Source organism: Cornus florida, unplaced genomic scaffold, assembly GCF_030987335.1.
Source record: "Cornus florida cultivar Cherokee Brave unplaced genomic scaffold, ASM3098733v1 CherokeeBrave_3.0.0_Hap2_Chr06, whole genome shotgun sequence".
Taxonomy (NCBI): domain Eukaryota; kingdom Viridiplantae; phylum Streptophyta; class Magnoliopsida; order Cornales; family Cornaceae; genus Cornus; species Cornus florida.
The window spans coordinates 100965366-100990270 of NW_026775576.1; the positions used below are offsets into that span (position 1 = coordinate 100965366).

The window sequence follows — 24905 nt, forward strand, 5'->3', positions numbered from 1 at the left end:
ATATACGTCTATTATCTATTAGGACTTATCTATTATCATAATTTTAAACAAATTATTTTACACATCTTACTAGATGGGCTAAATTTCAATTTCGGCTTAAACTTTTGTCAAATATAAAAAAAATAAAAATATTTTATCTAAAAAATAATGTTTTAAAAATATTTTACATACAAACAAACAAATAGAGCCAACAAAATAAAAATCAATGGCGGCTGAACAGCCTGAACCCCTCGCTCTGCTCTTGATAATCTATCCCTGATTGTATGGTATTGATCATACCCTAAGTAACAAATTTTCATAGGATCGAAAGTTGTCATTGCTTATTCTCTGGTGTACTGTATATTCAATAATTTACTACACATCAAGTCATTCTGATAAATTTTTAATTTGACTTCTCAAAATCAGACTATTGTTTGATAAAACATCAGCTTCCATAATGCGTGAACGTTTGGATTGTGCACAGAAAAGAAAAGTAAGGAAATGGATCTAATTCGTCATGTTATAGCATTGACCATGCCATGTACATCAAAAGTATTATAAAGAATGGACACAACACATACCAAACATAATGCTTATAACCTTAAAAACAGTAATGCAATTTTAGCCCGTCTCTGGTGAATAAAAATTTCATCAGTTACATTCCTTGAGAAATAAATCAAAATGAAAAGGCAAAGGATGTGAGCTCAATTAACACCAACGCCCATTGTGTTTCATTTTCGGATCAGTAGATTTGTTCTCCAAAACACAATTCTAATCAGAAAGAGATAAAATTATATTTTTGACGATGGGTAGCCTCACAAGAGCAACTGAAAGTTGGTTGCCGCAGACCTAAAATCCTATATAAGAACTGACAAATTTATATAGTGATTTTTTTTTTTTTTTTTGTAAGAACAATGTTAAAAATTTATTTTTAACCAAAAAAAAAATGTTAACAATTTATAAATATGTAATTAAAAAAAATAAAAATTAAGAAACATATAATACAAAAACAAAAGAATTCGGGCCCCACTAAATCCACTATAGATCTGTCCCAGATCGTCGGTTGTGGTAGCTGGGTTCAACAACCCCATTTACTTTCCCTTCATTCAATGCTCATATTTAAGAACACAAACTCTTTCTCGAAAAATTAAGTGAGACTTTTCTTTAAGCCATTTGCACCGGCCTCTCCGAATTTGGACTCTCTAAAAATATCACATCAGTTTTTTTCATAGCCACGTCAGTAATTCTAAGAGCCACGTCAACTTTCACTCTCCAGAAATATGCACTTTATCAGACTCTCTAAATTTTTGCTCTTAAAAAATAATAATAATAAAAAATTAAAATTAATATTTTTTTAACTTTTCCTAAACGGATATATTCGTAACGGTTATATTTTTCATCTTATATAAAGAATACTCATTTGCTCATCTGAAACTCATTACTACATTCATCTTTCTCCATTGTAGCAAACTATCATCATTCATCTTTTTTAATTTTGAAATTCCAATGGCTTCGGCATCACAAACTTTTCCTTTGGCAGACTCTAATTCTTCATCTTCCTCGTCATCCTCTTTGGAAGATGATTCTTTTGGGGCGTTGATTCAACAGGATCAAGACGAATTCTATGAGATTATGAATTCAGTAAATCCAGAGATAGTTGAGCAAATATTTCAAGTCCGTAAAAAGAAGTGGTACATTCATTGTGATCGAGAGGTAAGTCACTATCAGCTAATGAAAGATTACTTCAACGAGAATTGCACATATCCACCGGAGTACTTTCACAGGCGATTCAGGATGCGACGAGAACTTTTTCTTCGTATCCTTAATGATGTCAAAGTTTATGATGATTACTTTGTCCAAAAAAAGGATGCAACTGGTCGTCTGGGGTTGTCTTCTATACAGAAGATGACAACTGTTGTTCGTATACTCGCATATGGTTGTGCAACCGATCACTATGATAAGTATATTAAAATCGACAAGAGCACTGCCATTAAATGCTTGAAGGCATTTTGTAATACTATTGTTGCTGTGTATGCAGAGAAGGGGAATAGAGAGGATTTTCGGGTATGCTTGGTTCTATCGACTGTATGCACTTGGAGTGGAAGAATTGCTTAGTGGAGTGGCATGGCACGCATAGGGGACGATCTGGCAAGAATACTCTCATATTGGAAGCAGTTGCCTCACAAGATTTGTGGATCTGGCATGCATTCTTTGGAATGCCGTATCACACAATGATATAAATGTATTGGATCATTCCCCAGTATTCAACGGTATCATCAATGGCCAATTACCTCTGGTTAATTATGTAGTGAATGGATATCACTATAGAATGGGGTATTACGTGTCTGATGGTATATACCCTAAGTAGGCAACTTTGATGCAGACCATCCCGTACCCAACCACTGGAAAAGAAAAATTGTTTGCTCAGCAACAAGAGGTATGCATGAAAGATGTGGAACGGGCTTTTGGGGTATTGCAGATCAAGTAGGCAATAACACAAGGACTAATGCATTAATGGGAGAAAGATGACTTGCGCCTCATAATGAAAACGTGCATCATCCTTCACAATATGATCATTGAAGATGAACGTCACACAAATGTTGGAAGATGGACTTCGCCACAAGAGGATGCAATCCCGATTCCCACTTTAAGTCAATGCCCATCGGTTTCAGCGGTACACATCTCGCTAACTTCAGATTCGCAACAGAGAGGCAAATACGCGATTGAGGAATGATTTGATGGAAAATTTGTGGAACTGCGATGGTGATGAAAATGTTTAATTTATGTTGCATTTTGTTTGCTTTTAAGATGTTACGACATTTCGTGTACTAAAATTTTTATTATGTAATGGTTTTTTAAGATTAAAAATAAGGAATTGGAATAAGAAAATAATCATTACAAAATCCTATGGAAATAAGTAGATGAATTTGTAATTTTAAATATTTTTTTTATAAAAAGTTTTTTTAAAATTTTTTTTATATATTTTTAAAAAAATTATAGCCGTTAAGGCACTATTTGTGTCAGTTAAACAGTGCTTTAACGGCCAAATGCATTATTTGCGGAACACATTGAAAATTTAAAGCAAACAAATATATAAAAAAAAATTTTAAGGGGAAAAAAAAAAAAAAAAGCAGTTTTAATTTATTTTTGGCCCAAATAAAATTTATTTTTCACAGACAAAGCCTAAACAATATATTTTTTATTTAATAAATTTTATTTTATTTTTTAGTTTAAAAGAAAAGCTCAAAATAACCTATTTTTAGGTTTTTTTTTTTATAAAAAAAACTGCCAAACAGTATCTTAAGCAAAACATAACAGACAACCAAAAACGACGCCATTTTGATGCCGAAAAAAAATTAAAAAAAATAATTCAGCGATTGCGGGCCGGGTCACTGAATACCGTGAGCCGGCCCGCGAGGGAAATTGGGCCCCACTATTTTAGCTAGGGCATTGTGCGTCCAAAAAGCCTTTGACTTGCAGAAATTGGACTTCAGCGAGCCCTGAACCTGCTCTTAGGGAGAGAAAACACACGTATGTATAATCCCCCGGTGTATATATATACACACACACACACTGAGTGAGATGGTGAGAGTGTGTGTGGTATTGCAAAATATAATATTATATATATTTGATTTGATTTTCACGGATGTGTGCTCTGTTAGAGAAGGATAGGTGGTTTGGATGATGTTGAGTGATGGATTATAGCAAAGTGGCAGTAGCCGAAGTTAGACGGTACAATGAGTCAAAAAGAAGGCGGCTAGGAGTCTGAGGTAGTGGTTTGTCTTTGACTGAGAACAGAGAAAAAATGGGATAAAAATGATAGGGCTAGGTTGAGGGTTTTGGGAATTCCGGGTCTGTTGGTGCTTTTGATTCCGATTCCGAGTTTTTGGCTGTTTCTGGCTGTGGTGGTGGTGGTAAGAATGTGGTGGTTGAAGAAGTTGTAAAGACTGGTGTGAATTTAGGTGATAGAAAAGGGGATGTTTCTGTTGATGGGGGAGAGAGAGTCCTGGGTTGAAGAAAGTAAGAGTAGAGTTGAAATTGATGGTGAATCAAAGATCAAAAATGGGAAATTAGAAAAGGGTTTCAAGGAAATGAAGAATGTGGATGAAATTAAAGTTGAATTAAAGAAATATAGAAAAAGTGGTGTTAATTTTGAGGAGAGAAAGAGGGAATTGAAGAGGTTGGAGAAAAGATAGAATGGAGTTCAAGTTGGTAGTGGTGATGGTGATGGTGATGGGAGTGAGGATGAAGAAGCTGTGTTGCTTGATGAGGATGCAGTGTTTCACTCGATTTTTTGAGTTTAAAAATGGGATCAAATGAAGTAAAAAATTGTGTTCACATAAAGATTGTCTCTCCTCCAAATCCAAACCAGGGCTGATATCAACTTTGTAAGCCAAACTTATCTCTATACTCTGTGTAGATACAGTCAATGGCTACCAACCACATTAGAAACAGTCATTGGACGAGTGAGGAGGAAGGGGTGACTGGAATTCTGGACCGGTCATCACTGGTGCAACTAAAACTCTATTACCATCATTAAATGGTACTGATGCAGACAACGGACCAAAAACGTCTAGTGGAACAGATATAATCACTTTCTAGAAAGACCTCGTGGTTTTGATGCACACCCACAAATTCTCAAATTCGGATTCTGTATCGCATTTAACGGTCCACATCATTCACACTTATGCACACCCACAAATTCTCGAGTCAGATTCTATGTAGTACAAGTTCTGCACAAAATTCTCGCTTGATCTGCATGTTATTCATGTGAAGAGATGCCACCTCGTTTTGCATATGCCACTCTCTCTCTCTCTCCGCACAGACAAATGCACATGCATGTTTGACCTTTTATCGTGCTCAGGTTAGCAACTGTGAAGTAAAGTAATGCATATGCATGATTGAGCACATGGCTAAGAACTTGATTTATTCCAAGTTCTTGAAGGAATATTTTTGCTGTCCCATGTGACCTCTCCGCGACATTGCAGATAAGCACAGGAGGATACAGTATAAAAATGATTGTTATTTTTCAAAACCTTGACTTCTATATATAATTATTCCAAAGACATGCAACAAAATGGTCCCACACAGTAGAAACTGCATATGCATCTAGTTGCAAAATGGCTCCTCTGCTTACAGAACAATTTTGAAGAATATAAAAACCGTATAGACATGTATTTAAATTAGACAGTAAATTACAGAGTAGGTTGGACAACACAATTCTTCCAAACAAATTATTCGACATGTATTTAAATTAGACAGTAAATTACAGAGTAGGTTGGACAACATAATTCTTCCAAACAAATTATTCTCATGACCTTCTTGGTACCTTTGATTGAAGGCCACGTGTTCAAATTTTGTAAGTGAAAAAGGGAACAGACCCCAAATTCTTATACATGCACTCTAGGCTTTGCCTTTTTTCAGAGTGGGTCTTCATCTACAAGAGAGTGAACCTTCTCAACTGATAGAACCTTTCGCACATCTTTAATAAATATCTTGCGGCTGTAGTTTCCAACAAATCGGATCTAATTCAGCCTGCCAATCACAAACAAAGTAATTCCAATATCATAACATAACCTTGCACATATATATTATATAAAATATGTTATAATGATTTCTTTTTTTTTTTTGGTAAGTACTATAATGACAATCATAGTTGTATAAACTAGTCCATCTAATTTGGCATGCTTCTAGGTTGGCATGACATGATTGTCCAAGCCTTGCACTTGCAAACTAACATTTGAATAACAACTAAGAATCCATTACTTTAGATTACAACATATGAACCTCTATTTGTGTAGAAATATCATATAGAGAAAGTACACTAATGAATACAATCATCATTCATCAATACTAAAATAACAGTTGTTAAGGGACAGTTGATTTTCATATTTTCCCCTATTCTAACAATAACGACAAACAAATTAGGCTTAATCCCCCAAAACTCCAATTATAAGAAAAAAGAAGAAAAGGTGGACACCGTGACAAGTAAAAGGGACATACCTGAAACACTTTATCTCTCCATTGAAAAACACAGCCTCGGGCTTCTAGATGCTGGAGAAGAGGTTTTGGTAACAATGATTTAAAGGATGCATGGAGCTTCACCTTTGTAAGCCTTCCACATGCCAATAATGCAGCAGTTAGTCCACTTGGAGTTAAATTCTTCAAGTGTAAGATGGTAATGCTCTGTAAGCAGCTGATACTGGCAAGTGCCAAGAGTCCCACGTCTGTGACAGAGCTATATGACAAATTTATCTGCATACAAATAAGTGAACCTCTAACTGTTAGATGTCAACCTTTGCAGTCAGCCCGTTGTATTCCCGAACAAGGAAGGAAAAGAGACGAAGTTTACTTGTCCAAGTTTATGACAAAAGCGCGCGAGTGGAATCATTCCAGCATCATTAATGTTGTAGCACTTCTTTATGTCTAGCTTGGTGAGTAGCTTACATCCCACAGCAATAGCTGCTAGACCGAAAGATGTGATAAGAAGACATCCTCGACTTTCAAGTGTGCTCAACTTCGAACATTTTGACAATGATAATAAGGAACTGTCAGTAATATCTTTACAATAGGCTATGTTGATCATTTCAAGTGCAGTGCAACAACGAGCAACTACTGAAATGCCCAAGTCTGTTATTCCTGCTGACCTATATAAAAGAACCACATGCAAATGATTATGCAAGAACAGAAAAAGGTGGCACTGAGAAGTGACAATGGAGTAATAATAAATCACTTCAAATCAATGATCTCTACAAAACTCAGTTACTATTTCAAATTAAATTTAACTTGCCTAATTATGCAGAATCCCTGAGCATTATTCAGGTGTTACACCAACACAAAATTTTCAACGCCATAATTGGAGAATGTAGGATTCCTTCATACCTTTGATCTTACAAAATTATTAATTTATTAAAAATATTTTTTAATTAGGCAAACTTTTAAATCTTAATTTAACCAATTATGTAAGGATAAATATCCTAATATGTATAATGTAGTAATAGAAATGTCCCTTAATTCAATTATTTCTAAATTTACCATTTTACTCTCTATTTATTACAAAGACACTCATAGGAAGTACCAAAGAAGTCAAAGTTCACTACACTAAGCACCATAGGCCATATTTCCTTAAAATAAACTTAGAAACCCATAAAAGTCAAGATTGCAAGTCTCAAACCTGTACAAATCGAGTTCTATAAGTTTTGAACAGCGCATTCCAATATGGGTAAGCCCTTCATCAGTTATGTTAAGGCAGATTCCTAGTTTCAAGCTCGAGAGTTTGGAACATCTTGAGATGGACTTCAGACCTGCATGCACAAATGGTATTAGTACGCCAATAGATACTCTAGTTCCAACATGAACTATTGTATGGAGAAAGGGTACCTTCATCGCCAATTTCATTATCTGTAAGGTCAAGTTCCTCAAGAGAATGGCAATGCTGTCCAATCAATACAAAAGCTTCTCTTGGAACCATTGTACATGACTCCATCCTGAGGGAAGTGAGGGAGGTGCAAGAATTTGTAATGTGGGAAATCGAATCATAGGTTATCTTGCGGCAACATGTGAGATCTAGCTTCCTCAAGTCCTTGTGTTTTGTCACGAGGGAGGAGAGACCTTCATCTGTAACTCCCAAGCATTTACTTAAGCTTATCTCCCTCAAAGATACACACCAATTTCCTATAGACTTAAGTCCAGAACAAGTGATCATGCAACCATCTAGTTTGATTGATTGCAACATGGAAAGCTTTTGCAAACTATCAGCAAGAGCAGGAGTTACCTGAAGCACCACCAAATTGTATAAGATAAGTGAAAAAAGAACCTTTCAATATTGGAAGGCAACGGAGTTAAAGAAACTTACAGGACAGCCGTACGCTAAGATAAGTTGCTGTATACATACAGTGCCACTTGTTAAAGAAGACAAGCCTACATGACTGACATTCTGGCAACTTGACATATCCAGTGTCTGTTGAAGGAAACGTAAAGTTAACAGTTAATGATCAAATACTTATTTTCAAAAGAATGGTAGTTGAATTTCAATCAGATGCAAATAAAACTTTTCCTGGATATAATTGCTAGGTTTTTTACATCATATTAAATAAACAAACCAAAAGATGTACAATTATATACATTCAATGACAATGTTTACTACAGAAGTAAATTTGGTACCTTAAGCTGTGCTTTTTGCAATGTTGCTGGGAATATGTAATGTAAACAGTGACTTATCAAAAAAAATTTATGTATGTAATGTAAACAGTGAATCAGTTATGCCATTTCCTTCATTTGGCTGTAAGCCTTTACTTGGGTTGGCCTTACAACTTCATGCTTACCATAACCAAATTTTTTTTTTTCAAATAGCATAAACTAATATTTAATGAGAGGTCATTGCTTAGTGGACTGGTAAAAGCTCAGGTTAACAGGCGTGACAACTTTAGTTCGAGTCCCAAAGCAGCAACTTTATGCAACGTAATGTGTTTTTTTTGGATAAGTAAAATTGTATTAGAAAGCGTTCAAGAGGGGAACGCATCCCAAGGGCTGTACAAGAACCAAGAGCAAAAGAAAAGAGAAAACCTAAGGATCTAAAGACCCCAAAAAATCCAAAAACTCCTCTACAGAAGAACAATCTCTCCCCATACCCCAACTAAAGAGAGAACAAATAATAGAATACTTAAGAGCCCCAATGGGTAACTCTCCCCAACATAATGTGAAAGGTCATATCATTTTTGCACACACTGGGTTACACACATAACCCATAATAGATAATTTTGATTGAGACTTCTTCATGCTTGGATTTCAGATATAATAATTATGAATAGTTATTTAGGAAATATATATATATACATATATATATATGAATAGTGATGCTATTAACTAGGAAAAAGAAAAAAGAAAAAGTGATGCAATTTTTTCATAAAAGAAAAGAGGGATATGTCAGGACATTACAAGTTCAATTAATTTTTTAAAAGAGATACCTTTAGCGATTTACACCCTTGTTTGAGGACTGCAAGGCCGTCATCATCAACACCGAAGCACCCTTCTAGGACCAAATCTTCAAGATGTTGTAATTTCAAGATCGGTGGTAAGCATTTATTTGTAATCTGCACTACAAGAAAACATATAAGAAAAACCCATACAAGTTTTTTACACAGTACATCCAGTAGTAAATAAGAAAGAGATGGACAAAGACTTGTTCAGCTAAAAGATGGACCACATATAGCCAGAGAAATTTAGGAGAAAAAAAAAAAAGAGAAAAAAAATTGGATTTAGCCTGTTGAGTCACCGTCTAAAACTTAAAAATTTTCTATTTGGTTAAACGTTTATCCACATTTGTCAGATTTCAGTTCATATACATGAACCTGCTAAACAGACATCATGGCGAACTTTAGCACCGCGCAGCAGGATTATGAAAATGGAAAATGGAAAGGCAATAAGATTGAGTTGCAATGTGATACTCCATTGCACATCCAATTTCAATATATGCATGCCAACTATTATGACCATTACTACCAAGATTATTTTTAACATAAGAAATCAACATAACAGAATCGACAGATACATATAATCTTTAGACATGATGTAAAATAGTGATCATCTTGACATATGATGCAAACGAAATGAGAGTAAGAAAACACAAATATAACCATTGGCTTACTCAATCATTAAATCAATGGACACAACTGTAGCAAATGAAAATCAATAAAATCCAAAAATAGAAACAACAATCTTTCAACATAAAGCATAGATTCCAATATTTCAAAAAAGAAAATGACATAGCATCTCCACTAATCATACATACCATGGAATGAATTTAAAGCATCTATTTGACTAAGGCCAAGGAAAAACTAATCAGGAATGAAATGCAAACACATACCTACAAGGCATGTTGGATTCAAATTAGATAACCAAAAATACAAAATAAATAAATAAAAAAAAAAAAATCATAGACGGAAGACTATAAAAGTTGAACACAGACAGAGCACAACAATAATGAAACATAAATCCAAAAGAAAAAGAGAATTTAATTACCGGCAAGTAAGAAAGATCCAAACTGCGAATTTCCTTGCATTTAACAGCAATCAAACCCACACCTAAATCACCAACACCCATACACCATTTCAAATTGATCAACCTCAGCTTCCTACACCCAACAGCTATACACCCAATCCCTATATCAGTAATCGATTTACACCTCGCCAAACACAACATCTCCAAATTCTTTGCCTCGGCAATCGCAGCCGCAGCCGTGTCCCTTAACTCGGTCGCGTTTGACAGATCAAGTTCAACCAGATTTGGACAATACATAACCAGATTCGACACACCCAGATGAGTAAAAAACTTGGATCTCGAAAGATCGATCGACCTTAACATTTTCTTACAAAAAACCGATATAATAGTGAGTGAATCGTCTGTAATTCGAGGACACAGAGAGAGATCGAGTTTGGTCACATGGGGGTACCGTTTCAGGGTCGTGGTTAAATGATCGGAACGAAGTGGCTTTAGGGTTTTTCGATGCCGAGACTCGATGCCATAGAAGGATCTGCATACAAGAGAAAATGACTTCTTGTCAAGTGGGTTGTCATTGAGACAATCAAGGATCGATAAAATGATTTCCTCAGAGAGACGATCAAAGTGGTTGCATATCAACCCATCATTTGATTTTTGCTTCTTCATTGCTATAGAGATCGAAGATTTAGGGTCTTGAACGACTTTGACCAAGGTTTTTGAGGATTTCACAGCTGAAAGTTGGTGACTCTGTTGATGATGCTGAGAAAAGGGTGTTGAAGAAAAGTCGGGTAATGGGGTTTAGGAAATGGAGGAGAATACGATGGTGAAGATGGTCAAGATATATGCATAGGTATATGTACTTGAGGTGTTTCGGAATTTCTATGGGTAAATTACTAACAGAGAGACGTTGGAGGAATTTGATGCAACTGTTAACAGAAAAACACTGGCATATGGGCGGGGCAGTTGATAACTGAGTGAGGAAGAAGAATATTCAAAATTACAACATTGTCCTTTTGGCTTTTTCAAAAAGTTTGGTATGGACCGTATGGGGATGTCCTACCTCTTGTGTAAAGACATAATTGACCCCTGAGAGTGAAATCCAATATTTCTCCAGTCATCATCTCTTGTTGATTTTAAATACAAAATTGATAATTATTTTTGAGAAATTAATCAAACGTACTAATATTATTGGGACACTAATATCTCTTTTTTTAAAAGAGATTACATCATCTTGATTAATTTGTATTAATGAAATAATAATCTTTATTGGGAGAAGAAAAAATCAAGTTCAAACACTATATTTTTTTTATAAAAAAAAATTATATCATCTCGATTAATTTTTATTGATAAAATAATAATCTTTGTTGTGAGAAAAAAAGTCAAATAATATGTTTTAATCTTAATAGACTATAAAAAAAATAGTAAAAAGATTGTATAATAAGCTCATCTCCCATTAGTTACACTTTATGGGAAAAAATTTGTTGAATTTTTTGGACTTATTTATTCCAATTATAATTGGTTAAAATTTAAGTAACTTGTTAAATATTTGAGGAAATTGTTTATTGTGGTGGCAATTAAAATTATATGATTTTTATTATTTTTGTAAATTGATAATAATTATAAATTAGAGCTAAAAGGCATAGTTAGTATTTGAATAAGAAAATAGCATTATAAGTCATTAATGAGAAAGGACAATGTTGAAACTTGAAAAGACTAATATTATTCATGAAATTATAAACTTAGTTGAAATTACGTTTTTTTAAATTGAAATATTATGAACCTTATTAAATGTTTCAAAAAAAATTTGGTAATTGGTGAGAAGGGGTAGGGGTATTTGCGTGTTTTGAGAAATAATGACAGCTCCGTACGGCAAAAGGACAGAAAGTGTGCAGCGTAAATAAGGGATGTTGAGAGGGGCAGTTTAGGACGTGGAAATGTCATTTTCTCATGTTAGGTCACACGTAGACCCATTCACGCGGTGGAGAAAGTATTCGGGGAAGGACATATCCAAGTGCGGACGGTACGATCGTCGATACAGAATATATTTCTATATGTGTATATATGATATAATATTTTCTTTGATGGTCATAAGCATAAGGTTGAGCTGTGCCAATATATATATATTTATTAACCAAAATGGTAATAAGATATTTTATTTTTGTGGGGAGGTATTGCCGTACCTATGAATGACGTTGCGAGAGTACCAACCTTACCCACTGATAAGAGCGGCTAGAGAGAGAAAGTTAGAGAGAGATAGAGATGGAATATTAGTTGTGTGGATGGGTGTAGGGCAGGCTTAATTAGAGTCAAAAAGAGAAGGGGACAACTTTTATTCAGGGAGGTGGCGACTCATGCAGGTTCCAACTGCCAACTCTAGGCAACAACTAAAATGGAGTTGAGATTAAACTCAAATTAATTATATAATTTCATTTTCATTTGCAAAGGATCTATCACAAAAACAAGTACTGTTTAAGTATGTCATAGTATATGTCAATCAGTGGCCCACCCATGATATTTACCTTTTTCTTTTTTAATTTTTTTATTGATGCTCTGCGGTAGAGAGAGAGGAAAATAGTTGAAAAAAAAAAATGCTAAAGCAGTGTTGCTCTCATGAAATGTCCATTTCAACTGTGCTTTTATTTACTATACAATTTAAAATGAGAATGACTATTTTATTGAAATGAAAATTCATTTCATAATTAAATATATGGAATGATTATTTCATTCCTAAATAATTTTTTTTTTTTTTTAAAAAAGTTAATTTCTTAAAAAATCCTCTTATTCCAAGTTTAAAAATCATCACCACCTTCCACCACAATCACCTCCACTGTTTTTCAGCACCACCGCCGCCTTCCACCACTACCATCGCCCACCGCTTTCCACCACTACTGTCTTTAACCACCGACACTGCCTTCCTTTACCCTAAACAACCACCACATTCGTCTTTCACCACTGTTACCACCACCACCACTATCGCCATCACCTTTCCCCACCACCACCTTCCACCAACACCATTACCATCGCCTTTCACCACCATCACCATTGCCGCCACATTTCACCACAACCATTGTCTTCCACCATCGCCTTTCACCACTACCGCCTTCCACCACCGCCTTTTATCACAATTACCGTCTTTCACCATAACCATCGCCTTCCACCACTACCTTTCACTGCCACCACCGCCTTCTACCACTACCACTCATTTTTCCACCATCACTGCCATCGCCTTCTACCACCTCCACCGCCTTTCACCATCACCGCCGCCGCCGCCAATTACCTTCCACCACTACCACAGTCACTTCCATTGGTTTTCACCATCGTCATCTACACCACTATCTCCTTCCACCACCACACTACTCTCATCGCGTTCCACCAACATCGTTGTCGTCGCTTTCCACCATTGCCACCACCATCGCCACTGCCACTGCCACCATTTATTCTTTTTTTAAAAAAATTATAAAAGAATGTCATTTTGTTAATTTAATTTATTTGTTACTAAGAAGGATATTTTGGAGAACTCAATTTGAAATTTATTCATTCTAAATTTTAAGTTGGTCCAACTAAACACTAGAATGATTATTATCATTTCATTCCTAAACATTTTATATTTACAACCAAACAATAGAATGAGAATATCCATTTCATTCCATTCTCATTCTCATTCTATTTCATTTTTGCACACCAAACGCAACACCGTTGTTTGGTTGGTTAGATATAATGAATAACTAAGAGGACAAGATGATACTTTATTTTGGTTGATTGGAAATAAAGGAATTGAATTTTTATAATTTTGTAGATGACTAAGGCTAAAAATGATATTTTGTATTTATAGATTAGTGTGTGTGTTTTTTATTTATTTATTATTATTATTATTATTATTTTCAATGTATATGGGTGAGGAGAGAAGCTTCCACCCTCCTTGCTCTATTTCATCCTTCCTCAATTATTCCTTTCCACCAAACATAGTATAACACTGAAATTCTACCAATATCAATATAATTCAATAAAAAATATATGTTTAATGAATTATTCTATAGCCTACTAGTTTAGAAAGATTTCTTATATGTTTTACAAATTTTAAGACCACTTGTAATGTCACTTGACCAACCGGTTAGTATTCTATAACAAAATCATTTTTTTATGCCATTTAAGGAAGTACATGCTATTACAATGTTCCGAATATTTCTCTTAATATATGATTGCTAAGCCCAAAATTCTCAATCTTCTGAATACCAAAGTGAGAAGAAAGTTATATAAAAAATGGCACAAAGACTAAGACAATTTATAAGTAGTACCATAACATGCTCCCCACCTTATCAGACCAGCGGAAAGAAATGCATATTTTATGTCAAAAATCAATTTTGATCTAAGTTTTTTTTTTTTCCCCGAATAATTAAAGCAAATTGTATAATTATAATGGCAATTACATCGTGCTTTCAACTTGGGCTGAAAAAACAAGTCATAAAGCCCAAAAACTTCACAAAAAGAGTTCAGGCAAAGTAAATATACAGTACAATTTTCATCTAGTTGTAATTGTATACAATTTTAAGTCAACTAGTTGTCTATTTAAGTAAGTTTTCATCCGTGCACTAAGCAACATCATCCGTGCACTAAGCAACATTAATTAAATCTAAATTCTATCAAGTAGCTTTTGTGACCACTTTGATAACAAGCCATGAAAGTTACAGGTTCCATTTAAAGGATAAAGTAAATCAAATCAATCTTAAACAATGCCAGCCCAAAATTATAATTCTTGTTTCGTAAATTCAGCTAAGTGTGGGTTCGAATTCCATTTGTTACTAGTAAAAAGATTTTTCTTGTCTTTTAGAAAAAAATAATAAAAACCCCAGCAATATACACACACACACACCTTGATTCAATGTGATGCAAGATGCAACCCTATGGTAACAAAAGTTACCATCTAATCAAATGAAAATAAATATTCACATGTATAAGTACTTAGGGTTCGATTTGAATAAATTAATTTTTTTATAATTTTTTTAATCCAGTAAATAGCATTTAACTTTCCTTGAATTGTAGGGTTTTGCATTAAATTCCTATATATTTATTTATTGGTCAAAAAAACCCTCAACTTAACCGGGGATTCCTATATATATATATATATATATATATTCTTTTCTTTCTTTCTTGAATAATAATATTTGAATTTATATTTTTCGTTATATGCATCACTATACTTTTAGGACCCGTTTGGCTTGCGCTTTGTTTTTGGCTAAAACAGAAACAGTGTTTTTATTATAGGAGTGTTTTGGAAAAAATTCATAAGCACATTTGAAAACAATGTTTTGCTGTGGAAATATCAGAAACAAAAACATGCAAAACATGTTTGGTCACTCTAAGTGTTACAATGTCACATTTTATGAAATGGTAAATTTATATCATTAAATTTAATAATTTATTTACAAAAATGTCTAGAAAGCACATTTTAATAATTCAAATATTGTCAATATTTTTTCATATAAAAGCCCTAATTTTTTTTTTTGCAATAACCTATTTTCAATTTTATTATCTTGTTTACAAGTTATTTACAAATCCTGCCTTGTTTCAGTCATTATCTTCACAAATATTTATAACTAAAATTCATAAAATAAAATAAAAATTATATGAAAAAGATCATAAATTAAAACAGATGTAGCCAAAAAAAAAAAAATTATTTCGATAGATTAATTGATTTAGCCAAAAAAAAATTTAAAACAAGGATTATAGACCTTGATTTCAAATAGATTTAGCCAAAAAAAAAAAAAAATTAAAACAAGAATTACAGACCTTGATTAATTGATTTAGAAAAAAAAAAATTAAAACAATTTGAAATGATATGCCGATATGGGTTTTGAGAGTTGAGAGACAGCGGGCCAGTGGCTGAAGCTTCTTAACGGCAAACCCGAACTAGAACAGCGGGCGATGGAAACTAAAAGATACGGGTTTTGATTTTTTGAACAATCTGAAATGATATGCCGATATGGGTTTTGATATAGGTTTGAACTTTTGATTTTTGCAAACTGATAGATAAACTGAAGTATATGGGTTTTGAACTTTTGATTCTTGTAGATTTTGTAGTTTACAGTTGCAGAGACAGTGAAAGGGCAAGTTCAAAGTTGAGAACGAGAATAGAGTTAGAGGCGATTCGAGAGGCTGAGATGATTTGCGAGTCACCCAAAATCGCCAAAGAGAAGCTGCACCCAAAACCCTAGAAAATGACCAAATTTACCTTTTATAAATGTTTCCTCTGCTACAGTTAAATGAGCAGATTGTTTCCTCCGCCACAGTGTAATATAGCCCAAACAGTACCGAAGTAACGAAAAACACCAAAATGGTGTTTCATATTTTGGACCCATTTTTGAAATTATTTAAAAACTGTTTAAAACACAACAAACCAAGCCAAACATGTTTTAGGCTTGAAAGGGGTTACTGTAGCAGGCCTAAAACAAAACAAAACACATGCCAAACAGCCTCTTAATTTAAAAAAAACATAAAATAATAATTAAAATTCATAGATATGAGTGCAACTATTAAAAGTTTAAAAAAGTAATATAAGTAAACATATTAGATTTTTTGCATGTATTTAACTGAATTCACAAAATTGAGCGAATCCTCCTTAACTTGGTGGGAGCATTTTTGACAATAATTCAAAATATTCCTTGATTAGTTGAGGGATTTTTTGAAACATTTAAAAGAAACTTAGTTACAGAGCGTTACAAGTTGAAGGGATTACCTTTAATCTATAAATTACGAACCAAACCGATCCTAATAGTTGCACTAATTTTGAAATCAAAACCAAATCAGTGACTAATAGAGTTGAACCAAGCTATATGGTTTAGGTTAATTCAGATTGGATTCACTTTGACCACTTAGATCATTTCTAATGTAAAAATGCTATTTTTTCATGCCAAAGTTATATTTTGAGAGGAGTTACAGTGCCAAAATATTATATTTTAGCAATTTTGTTCCAATGATGCATTTCATCCAAAATGCTATTTGGAATATATTATTTTCATCCACCTGCTATAATTTGGTAAACAACACCGTATGAGAAAAAAAGTGACCTCTTAAAAATTGTTAAAAGCTGTTATATATGACAATATTTTTGACAATCTGAAAATATGAGAGGTCTTTTGAGAGTTCAATGGAGTGTATTATTTTCATTTACCTGTTATATTTTGACTTTGAGAGGCCCTTTGAGATAGCTACAGAGATGCTCTTACGTCATTACAAAATAATAAATCTTGGGGACTTGTGGATGGGAAATCAGTTGATGAAAATGGATTATAAATATAACAAATTTTGATTTTACATATTGAAAGTCACTACTAGTTCCATATTTTTGCCAATGTTCAAGATAAGGCATTGTTGACGAGAGGACATTTCCTTTTATTGCTAGCATAATCATAGTTGTAATTGCTTTTTCTCCACATTGGACTCTCTCGCAAATCATTCGCATCGTTTAAAATCATTTTTGATCGAGTTTCAAATCGAAAACCTTAGGGAAACACCCAAAGACTTTATATTTTTGATCGAGTTTCAAACCGAAAACTTTAGGGAAACACCCAAAGACTTTAAAACAGTTGAGTTGATAATCTGCACGGGCTGTTTCTTGTGGAGTGTTACTAAAGAAAGTCTATATATATATATATAAATATATATATATCCTATTGAGTCATTACCTGAATATGAATCAAAAAGCAGTTGGACTTACTTTGATACCCAGATACTCACTGTCGCACTTTTTAAATTAGTTTCTTGGGATCGAAGTGGATCAATTTGACCAGTCAAATACATATTTGGAGTAATTAAAAGGTAGGTTTAACTGATGCAAGAGTTGCAGAAATTAATTCTACTAGAGTTGAATGTCAAGAAGCTTCAAGATTGAGACACCACTTATTCACTCTCTAATCCTACAATATACGATCAATTCATTTAGTCCAAACCCTAAACCTATGTGATGAGTTATTCATTATTGAATTTTAGCACCACACTGATTTAAGTAGTTTGTCGTTGTCTTTAAAAACACAAGTGATTAAAGAAGTTGTAATTTTACAATTTCAATCATTCAACAGATGTTGACTTAATATTCCCGTTTTTAAATACAGTTTTTGTTATCTTTAAAAAGAATGTAAAAAATATTAGAAGTTTAACGCCCTGTTTGGCGGAGCTTTCTCTTTCTAAAATAAATTTTTTGAAACTCTTTTAACAATTAACATAATTTAACTTGATAATTATATCCTTAATAAACCATGAATAACACCATGAATAATAGTAAAGAGTTTAATTGGAATGTACAAAGAATGAAAGAAAAAGAAATCATAATTAAAGTGATGGAGTGAAATTGCAAATGATATAGCAACGATTAATTAGTATACTGAAGATCAGGATATACAAATTTAACCCAATCTACATGGTAGAATTTTTTTTTTTTCCTTGACTACATGATAGAAGTTGAAAGAGATGGAAAAAAGAAAAGGAAAGAAAAATAAACAAAAGAGAGAGATGGCAGCAAAAATATTCTATTTTTATTCTTATTTATATTTATAAATCACTTTAACAGCGGAATGGGTAGCCTTCAAAAAAGAAAAAGAAAAATTATATAGACACACACACACACACACACACACACACACACATATATATATATATTGTGTGTGTGTGTGTGTGTGTGTGTATATATATATATGTGTGTGTATTTTTTTTTTGAGAGGAAAAAAAATTATTTAAAATTCTACATAGAATTAAAGTTTGGATGAGAGTTTATAAATCTTAGAACTGTTCAGACTATGAAGTCAAATAGGAGGCAATATTATTTTTTCCTACAACTGCTCAGTCTTTTTGTTCTTCCTTTGTTGAATCGTTTTTCAATAATATTTTTTTCAATGAAGTCCTGTGAAATTTTGCTCAGCATTATTTTTTAAAATTTTTGGGTAGAGAACGAAGGAAGAAGATGATGCAAAAATAGAAAGATAAAAGTTTGCAATGAAATTCAGAAATAAAAATAGATTAAATAATGGGCAATATTGAAATTTTATATTTATTACTTAAAAAACTGTATATTTTGTGGGAAGTCGATTAGGAAGCATGTTTTATTGGCTTTGGTCAATCGGGCTTCTAAACCACTGAGACTTTTTAAAAGTCCATTTCAGAAATTTTACCAAACGCTCTTTATTATTAGTAAAGGACTTTTTGTATTTAGAAGCCCGTTTTGAGGTTACAGAAAGCCCAGCTAAATAGGTTTTAAGAATGAATTGATTTGACTCAACTGTAAGTTATCATATATATATATATATATATATATATATATATATATATATTTATTTATTGATTGATTTTGATTGATAGTTGTGGCATTAAGAGGGCCAAAAAGAAAAGGTCAAACGTTAGCTGTCGATAAACCTTGAGAAATAAATTTTGTGACCAAAAATCACATCACATGAAGTTTAGATACACGCGGCTCTAAAGCAACCTGAATCAAGTAATTACTGTTAATATTTAAAAATTCAGAGAAACCTGGATAGCAATGAGGTATTTTCGTCTTTCTAATTGTACTTCTGTTACCTACATATATATTTTTTGGAATGATGTTACCTACATATTGTTTTTATGTTAACATATGGTTTTGTTTATCAGACCATCTACTTGTTAAATTGTTGTATTAAAAGATCACTTCAAATTTTATATTTGTTTAGTTACATTTCCCAAAAGTTCTTTTTTCTTATTTATTAATTCATTGCCTTTTAGTACTACTAAAAGTCCTCTTAACAAGTCAACCATGAACAGCTCTAGGTTAAAAACATATAAAATCTTCATTCCATGGATTAGTTGCTTGTCCATCTGACCTAAGACGTTATATTACACCAAAGTTCAGCCACCTCAGGCACATAATTCCATTTTTTTTTTTTTTAAATCGACTTCCCAAAATAATCCTCATGTTCTAAGTCCAAAAATCACAACTACCTTCCACCACAACCATAACTACCTCCACCTTTCATCACCACCACCACCATCGTCCACCGCTTTCCACCACCACTGCATTTAACTACCGACACTACCTTCCTTTGCTGTAACCACTACCACCATCACCACTATTTTTTACCACCTCTACCGCCACCACCTTCCACTACCACCACCACCACCATCGCTTTTCACCACCTCTACCGCCACCACCATCGCTTTTCACCACTGCCACCACCTTTCCCCACCACCACTTTCCACCACCACCACCGCCACTGCCTTCCACCGCCACTGCCGCCACTGCCTTTCACCACTTTCCACTACCATCACTGCCACCACATTTCACCATAACCATCGTCTTCCACCACCACTGCCGCCACCACCTTTGACCACCACCACCTTCCACCGCTGTTTACCATCGCTACTGTCTTTCACCACAGCCAACGCCTTCCACCACTATCTTTCACTGCTACCATCGCCTTCTACCACTACCACTCATTTCTCCACCACCATTACCATCGCTACCACTTTTCACCACCGCCACCACCTTTCACCACTATTGCCGTCTTTCACCACAGTTATCGCCTTCCACCACTACCTTTCACTGCCACCACTACCTTCCACCACTACCACTCATTTCTCCACTACCACCACCACCGCCATCGCCTTCGCCACCGCCACCTCTACTGCCTTCCACCATTACCACAGTCACCTTCATTGGTTTCCACCATCGCCATCTATACCACAATCTTCTTCCACCATCACCACCACCACACCACTGCCACTGTATTCCACCAATACCGCTGTAGCCCCTTTCCAACATTGCCACCACCACCGCCTTCCAACACCACAACACCACTACTACTTTCCACCTCCACTGCCTTCCAAAAATTCATAGAAAAATTTCATTTTGTTAATTTAATTTATTTGTTACTAAGAGGGATATTTTAAAGAACTCAATTTGAAATTTATTCCATTCTAAATCTTAAATTGGTCCAACTAAACACTAAAATGGTTATTATCATTTCATTCCTACACATTTCATATTTACAACCAAACAATAGAATGAGAATGAACATTTTATTTCATTATCATTCTCATTCACATTCCATTCCACTTGTATTTCATTTTATTCCTGCACACCAAACGCAATATCACTGTTTGATTGGTTAGATGGAATGAATAACATACAACACTTTATTTTGTTTGATTGGAAAGAAAGAAATTGAATATTTATAATTTTGTAGATGACTAAGGCTAAAAATGATATTTTGTATTAATAGATAGGGATTTTTTTTTATTTTTTATTTTGTATGCGTGGGTGAGGGGAGAAGCTTCCACCCTCTTTCGTTTCCTTCTTTTATCCGTGCTCTATTTTATCCTTCCTCAATTATTCCTTTCCACCAAACATAGTATAAGACTGAAATTCTACCAGTATCAATATAATTCAATAAAAAAATATGTTTAATGAATTATTCTATAGCCTACTAGTTTAGAAAGATTTCTTATATGTTTTACAAATTTTAGGAGCACTTACTTGTAATGTCACTTGACCAACCGGTTAGTATTTTATAATAAAATATGATTGGTAAGCCCAAAATTCTCACACTTCTGAATACCAAAGTGGGAAGAAAATAATATAAAAAAATGGCACAAACGCTGGGACAATTTGTAAGTAGTTGTGCTATAAGATCCTCCCAACCTTATTAGACCAGGGGAAAGAAATGCATATTTTATGTCAAAAATCAAATTTAATCTACGGGTTTTTTTTTTTTTGTTTTTGGTGTGTGAGTGGGGGTGGGTGGGTGGGTGTGTGGTTGTATAAGTACAATGGTAATTTACAATGTGTGCTTTGAGCTTGGGCTGAAAAAATAAGACATAAAGCCCAAAAACTTCACAAAAAGAGCTTAGGCATAGTAAATAATTAAATATAGTGTACAATTTTCATCTAATTGTAATTATATACAATTATTATTATTATTATTTTTTAATTGGTACTCACATACCCTTCACTGAAATTCGAACTCTACATCGTTAAGTTACATGCCTGTTGGTAATTATATACAATTTTAAGTCAACTAATTGTCTGCTTAAGTAAGTTTTCATCCATGCAGTAAGCAACATTAATTAAATCTAAATTCAATCAAGTTGCTTTTGTGACCACTTTGATAACAAGCCATGAAAGTTACAGGTTCGAATTTAATGGATAAAGTTAAATCAAATCAATCTTAAACAATGCCAGCTCAAAATTATAATTCTTGTTTTCTAAAATCTGCCAATTTGCTTATGTGATCATATCGCAGTTGGATAGTATAGCGAACTATATTCAGTGTGTCGAGCGGGTTTGAATTTTTTTCGTTGCGAAAATTTGAGACTTAAATCTCACTCATGTTATGAAGTTGGTGTGAATGGGTAAAAAAATAAAAACTCCAACAAAAAATAGTCATCATTTATGGTATTAGTAATACCTGTGGCGTTAGGTATTTCTTGTCTAATATATATATTGGTTAATTTTTTGTTTGTAGTAAAACTTGTAAATCCTATAGAATCTTTATTTATTTTAGTGTTTATGATTCTCATGATGATAATGAAAGTATATATAATATCGAAAGTATAGATGAAAAATTCAAGGAGGACCACACAAACTATCTATATGATAATGAATAAGATGCTAAAAGATATCCAAAGGTTATTATAATAATTTATGAGCACAGGAGAATGCTATGAGCACACGAGAATGCTCTCTGGATTCTTTTGGTGAAATCATTACACTTCTAAAAAATATAATCTACGCAAAAGTAAAATTTACAAATTTCTGAAGATACCTATCGATTAATGTTGGTATCATAATTGCTACTATAATGGATAAGGAAGAGGACTACGTCAAAGGACTACATGCTTGGTTAGATAGGAAAGTGAGTAGTGAAACCTATAAAATACCAATATATATATTAAACAAAATAACTTTTTAATCCCGTCATTACTCTAGCTATCACAAAAAAGTTATTAAACTTGAAGAAAATACACACACACACCTTGAGTCAATGTAGTGCAAGGGCCAACCTGATGGTAACAAGTTACCATCTAATCAAATGAAAATAAATATTCACATGTATAAGTACTTAGGGTTCGATTTGGATAAATTAAAATTTTTTAATCCAGTAAATTGCTTTTAACTTTCCTTGAATTGTAGGGTTTTGCATTAAATTCCTATATATTTATTTATTGGTCAAAAAAACCCCTCAACTTAACCCGGGGGATTACTTTTACTAAAATACCCCCACCAAGTCCAGTCATGAGTGAGTTTATTATAATTCGGCCCATGGCATAAATTTAGCTAAAAGTTTTTGTTTTTTTTTTTTATTTGTATAATAATATTTGAATTTATATTTTTTGTTATATGTATCATCATATTTTTAGTTAAAAAAAATAATTAAAATTCATTGTTATGAGTGCAACTATTAAAAGTTCAAAAAAATAATAAATATATAAGACTTTTTGCATGTATTTAACTGTATTCACAGAATTGAGCGAATCCTCCTTAACTTGGTGGGAGCATTTTTGACAATAATTCAAAATATTCCTTGATTAGTTGAGGAATTTTTTGGGAAAAAAAAAATATTTAAAAGAAACTTAATTACAAAGCGCTACAAGTTGAAGGGATTAGCTTGAATCTATAAACTACGAACCAAACTAATCCTAATAATTGCACTACTTTAGAAATCGAAACCAAGTCAGTGACTAATAGAGTTGAACCAACCTCTATGGTTTAGATAAATTCCAATTGGATTCACTTTGACCACTTTCATCATTACAAAATAATAAATCTTGGGTACTTGTGGATCTATTGCCTGGGAAATCAGTTGATGAAAATGGATTATAAATATAACAAAATTTGATTTTACATATTGAAAGTCACCTAGTTCCATATTTTTGCCAATGGATACACTCAAGATAAGGCATTGATGACGAGAGGACATTTCCTTTTATTGCTAAGCATAATCATAGTTGTAATTGTTTTTTCTTAACATTGGACTCGTTCACAAATCATGCCCATCATTTAAAATCATTTTTTATCGAGTTTCAAACAGAAAACCTAAGGGAAACACCCAAAGATTTTAAAACAGTTGAGTTAATAATCTGCACGGGCTGTTTCTTGTGGTATATATATATATATATAAAACAGTTGAGTTATATATATATATATATATATATAGACACACACACTTTATCAAAGTGTATATGATCTTGTCATGTTCTTTTGGTATTATATCCTATTGAGTCATTACCTGAATATGAATCAAAAAGCAGTTGGGACTTACTTTGATACCCAGGATACTCACTGTCACACTTTTTAAATTATTTTCCTGGGATCAAAGTGGATCAATTTGACCAGTAAAATACATATTTGCAGCAATTAAAAGGTAGGTTTAACTGATGCAAGAGTTGCAGAAATTCTACTAGAGTTGAATGTCAAGAAGCTTCAAGATTGAGACACCACTTATTCACTCTCTAATCCTACAATATACTATCAATTCATTTAGGCCAAACCCTAAACCTAGGTGATGAATTTAGCACCACAGTGGTTTAAGTAGTTTGTTGTTGTCTCTAGCTAAAAACTTAAGCGATTAAAGAAGTTGTAATTTTACTATTTAAATTCTTCAACAGATGTTGACTTAAATACTCTCTCTTTTTTAAATGCAACTTTTGCTATCTTTAAAAAAATTATAGAAAATATTGAAAGCTTAAGTCAGTTAAGAATGAATTGATTCGACTCAACGTTTATTGAATTGTAAGTTATCATATATATATATATATAATACTCTCTCTTTTTCAAATACTGCTTTTACTATCTTTAAAAATATTGTAGGAAATATTGGAAGCTTAAGTCAATTAAGAATAAATTGATTCGCCTGGGCGTTTTATGAATTATAAGTTATCACACACACACACACATATATATATAT

General features: G+C 33.3%; 1 protein-coding gene across 1 annotated transcript; it reads right to left on the reverse strand.

The window, feature by feature from the left end:
- Positions 1-5133: 5133 nt before the first annotated feature.
- On the reverse strand, positions 5134-10933 carry LOC132313376 (F-box/LRR-repeat protein 3). Its single transcript, XM_059812114.1, has 8 exons — positions 10000-10933; positions 8946-9071; positions 7835-7939; positions 7360-7753; positions 7154-7283; positions 6332-6626; positions 5983-6234; positions 5134-5514 (listed from the first exon to the last, which is right to left on the reverse strand). Exons 1-8 carry the CDS (start codon positions 10642-10644, stop codon positions 5464-5466), a joined length of 1998 nt encoding a protein of 665 aa, XP_059668097.1. The 5' UTR covers positions 10645-10933; the 3' UTR covers positions 5134-5463.
- Positions 10934-24905: the final 13972 nt, after the last annotated feature.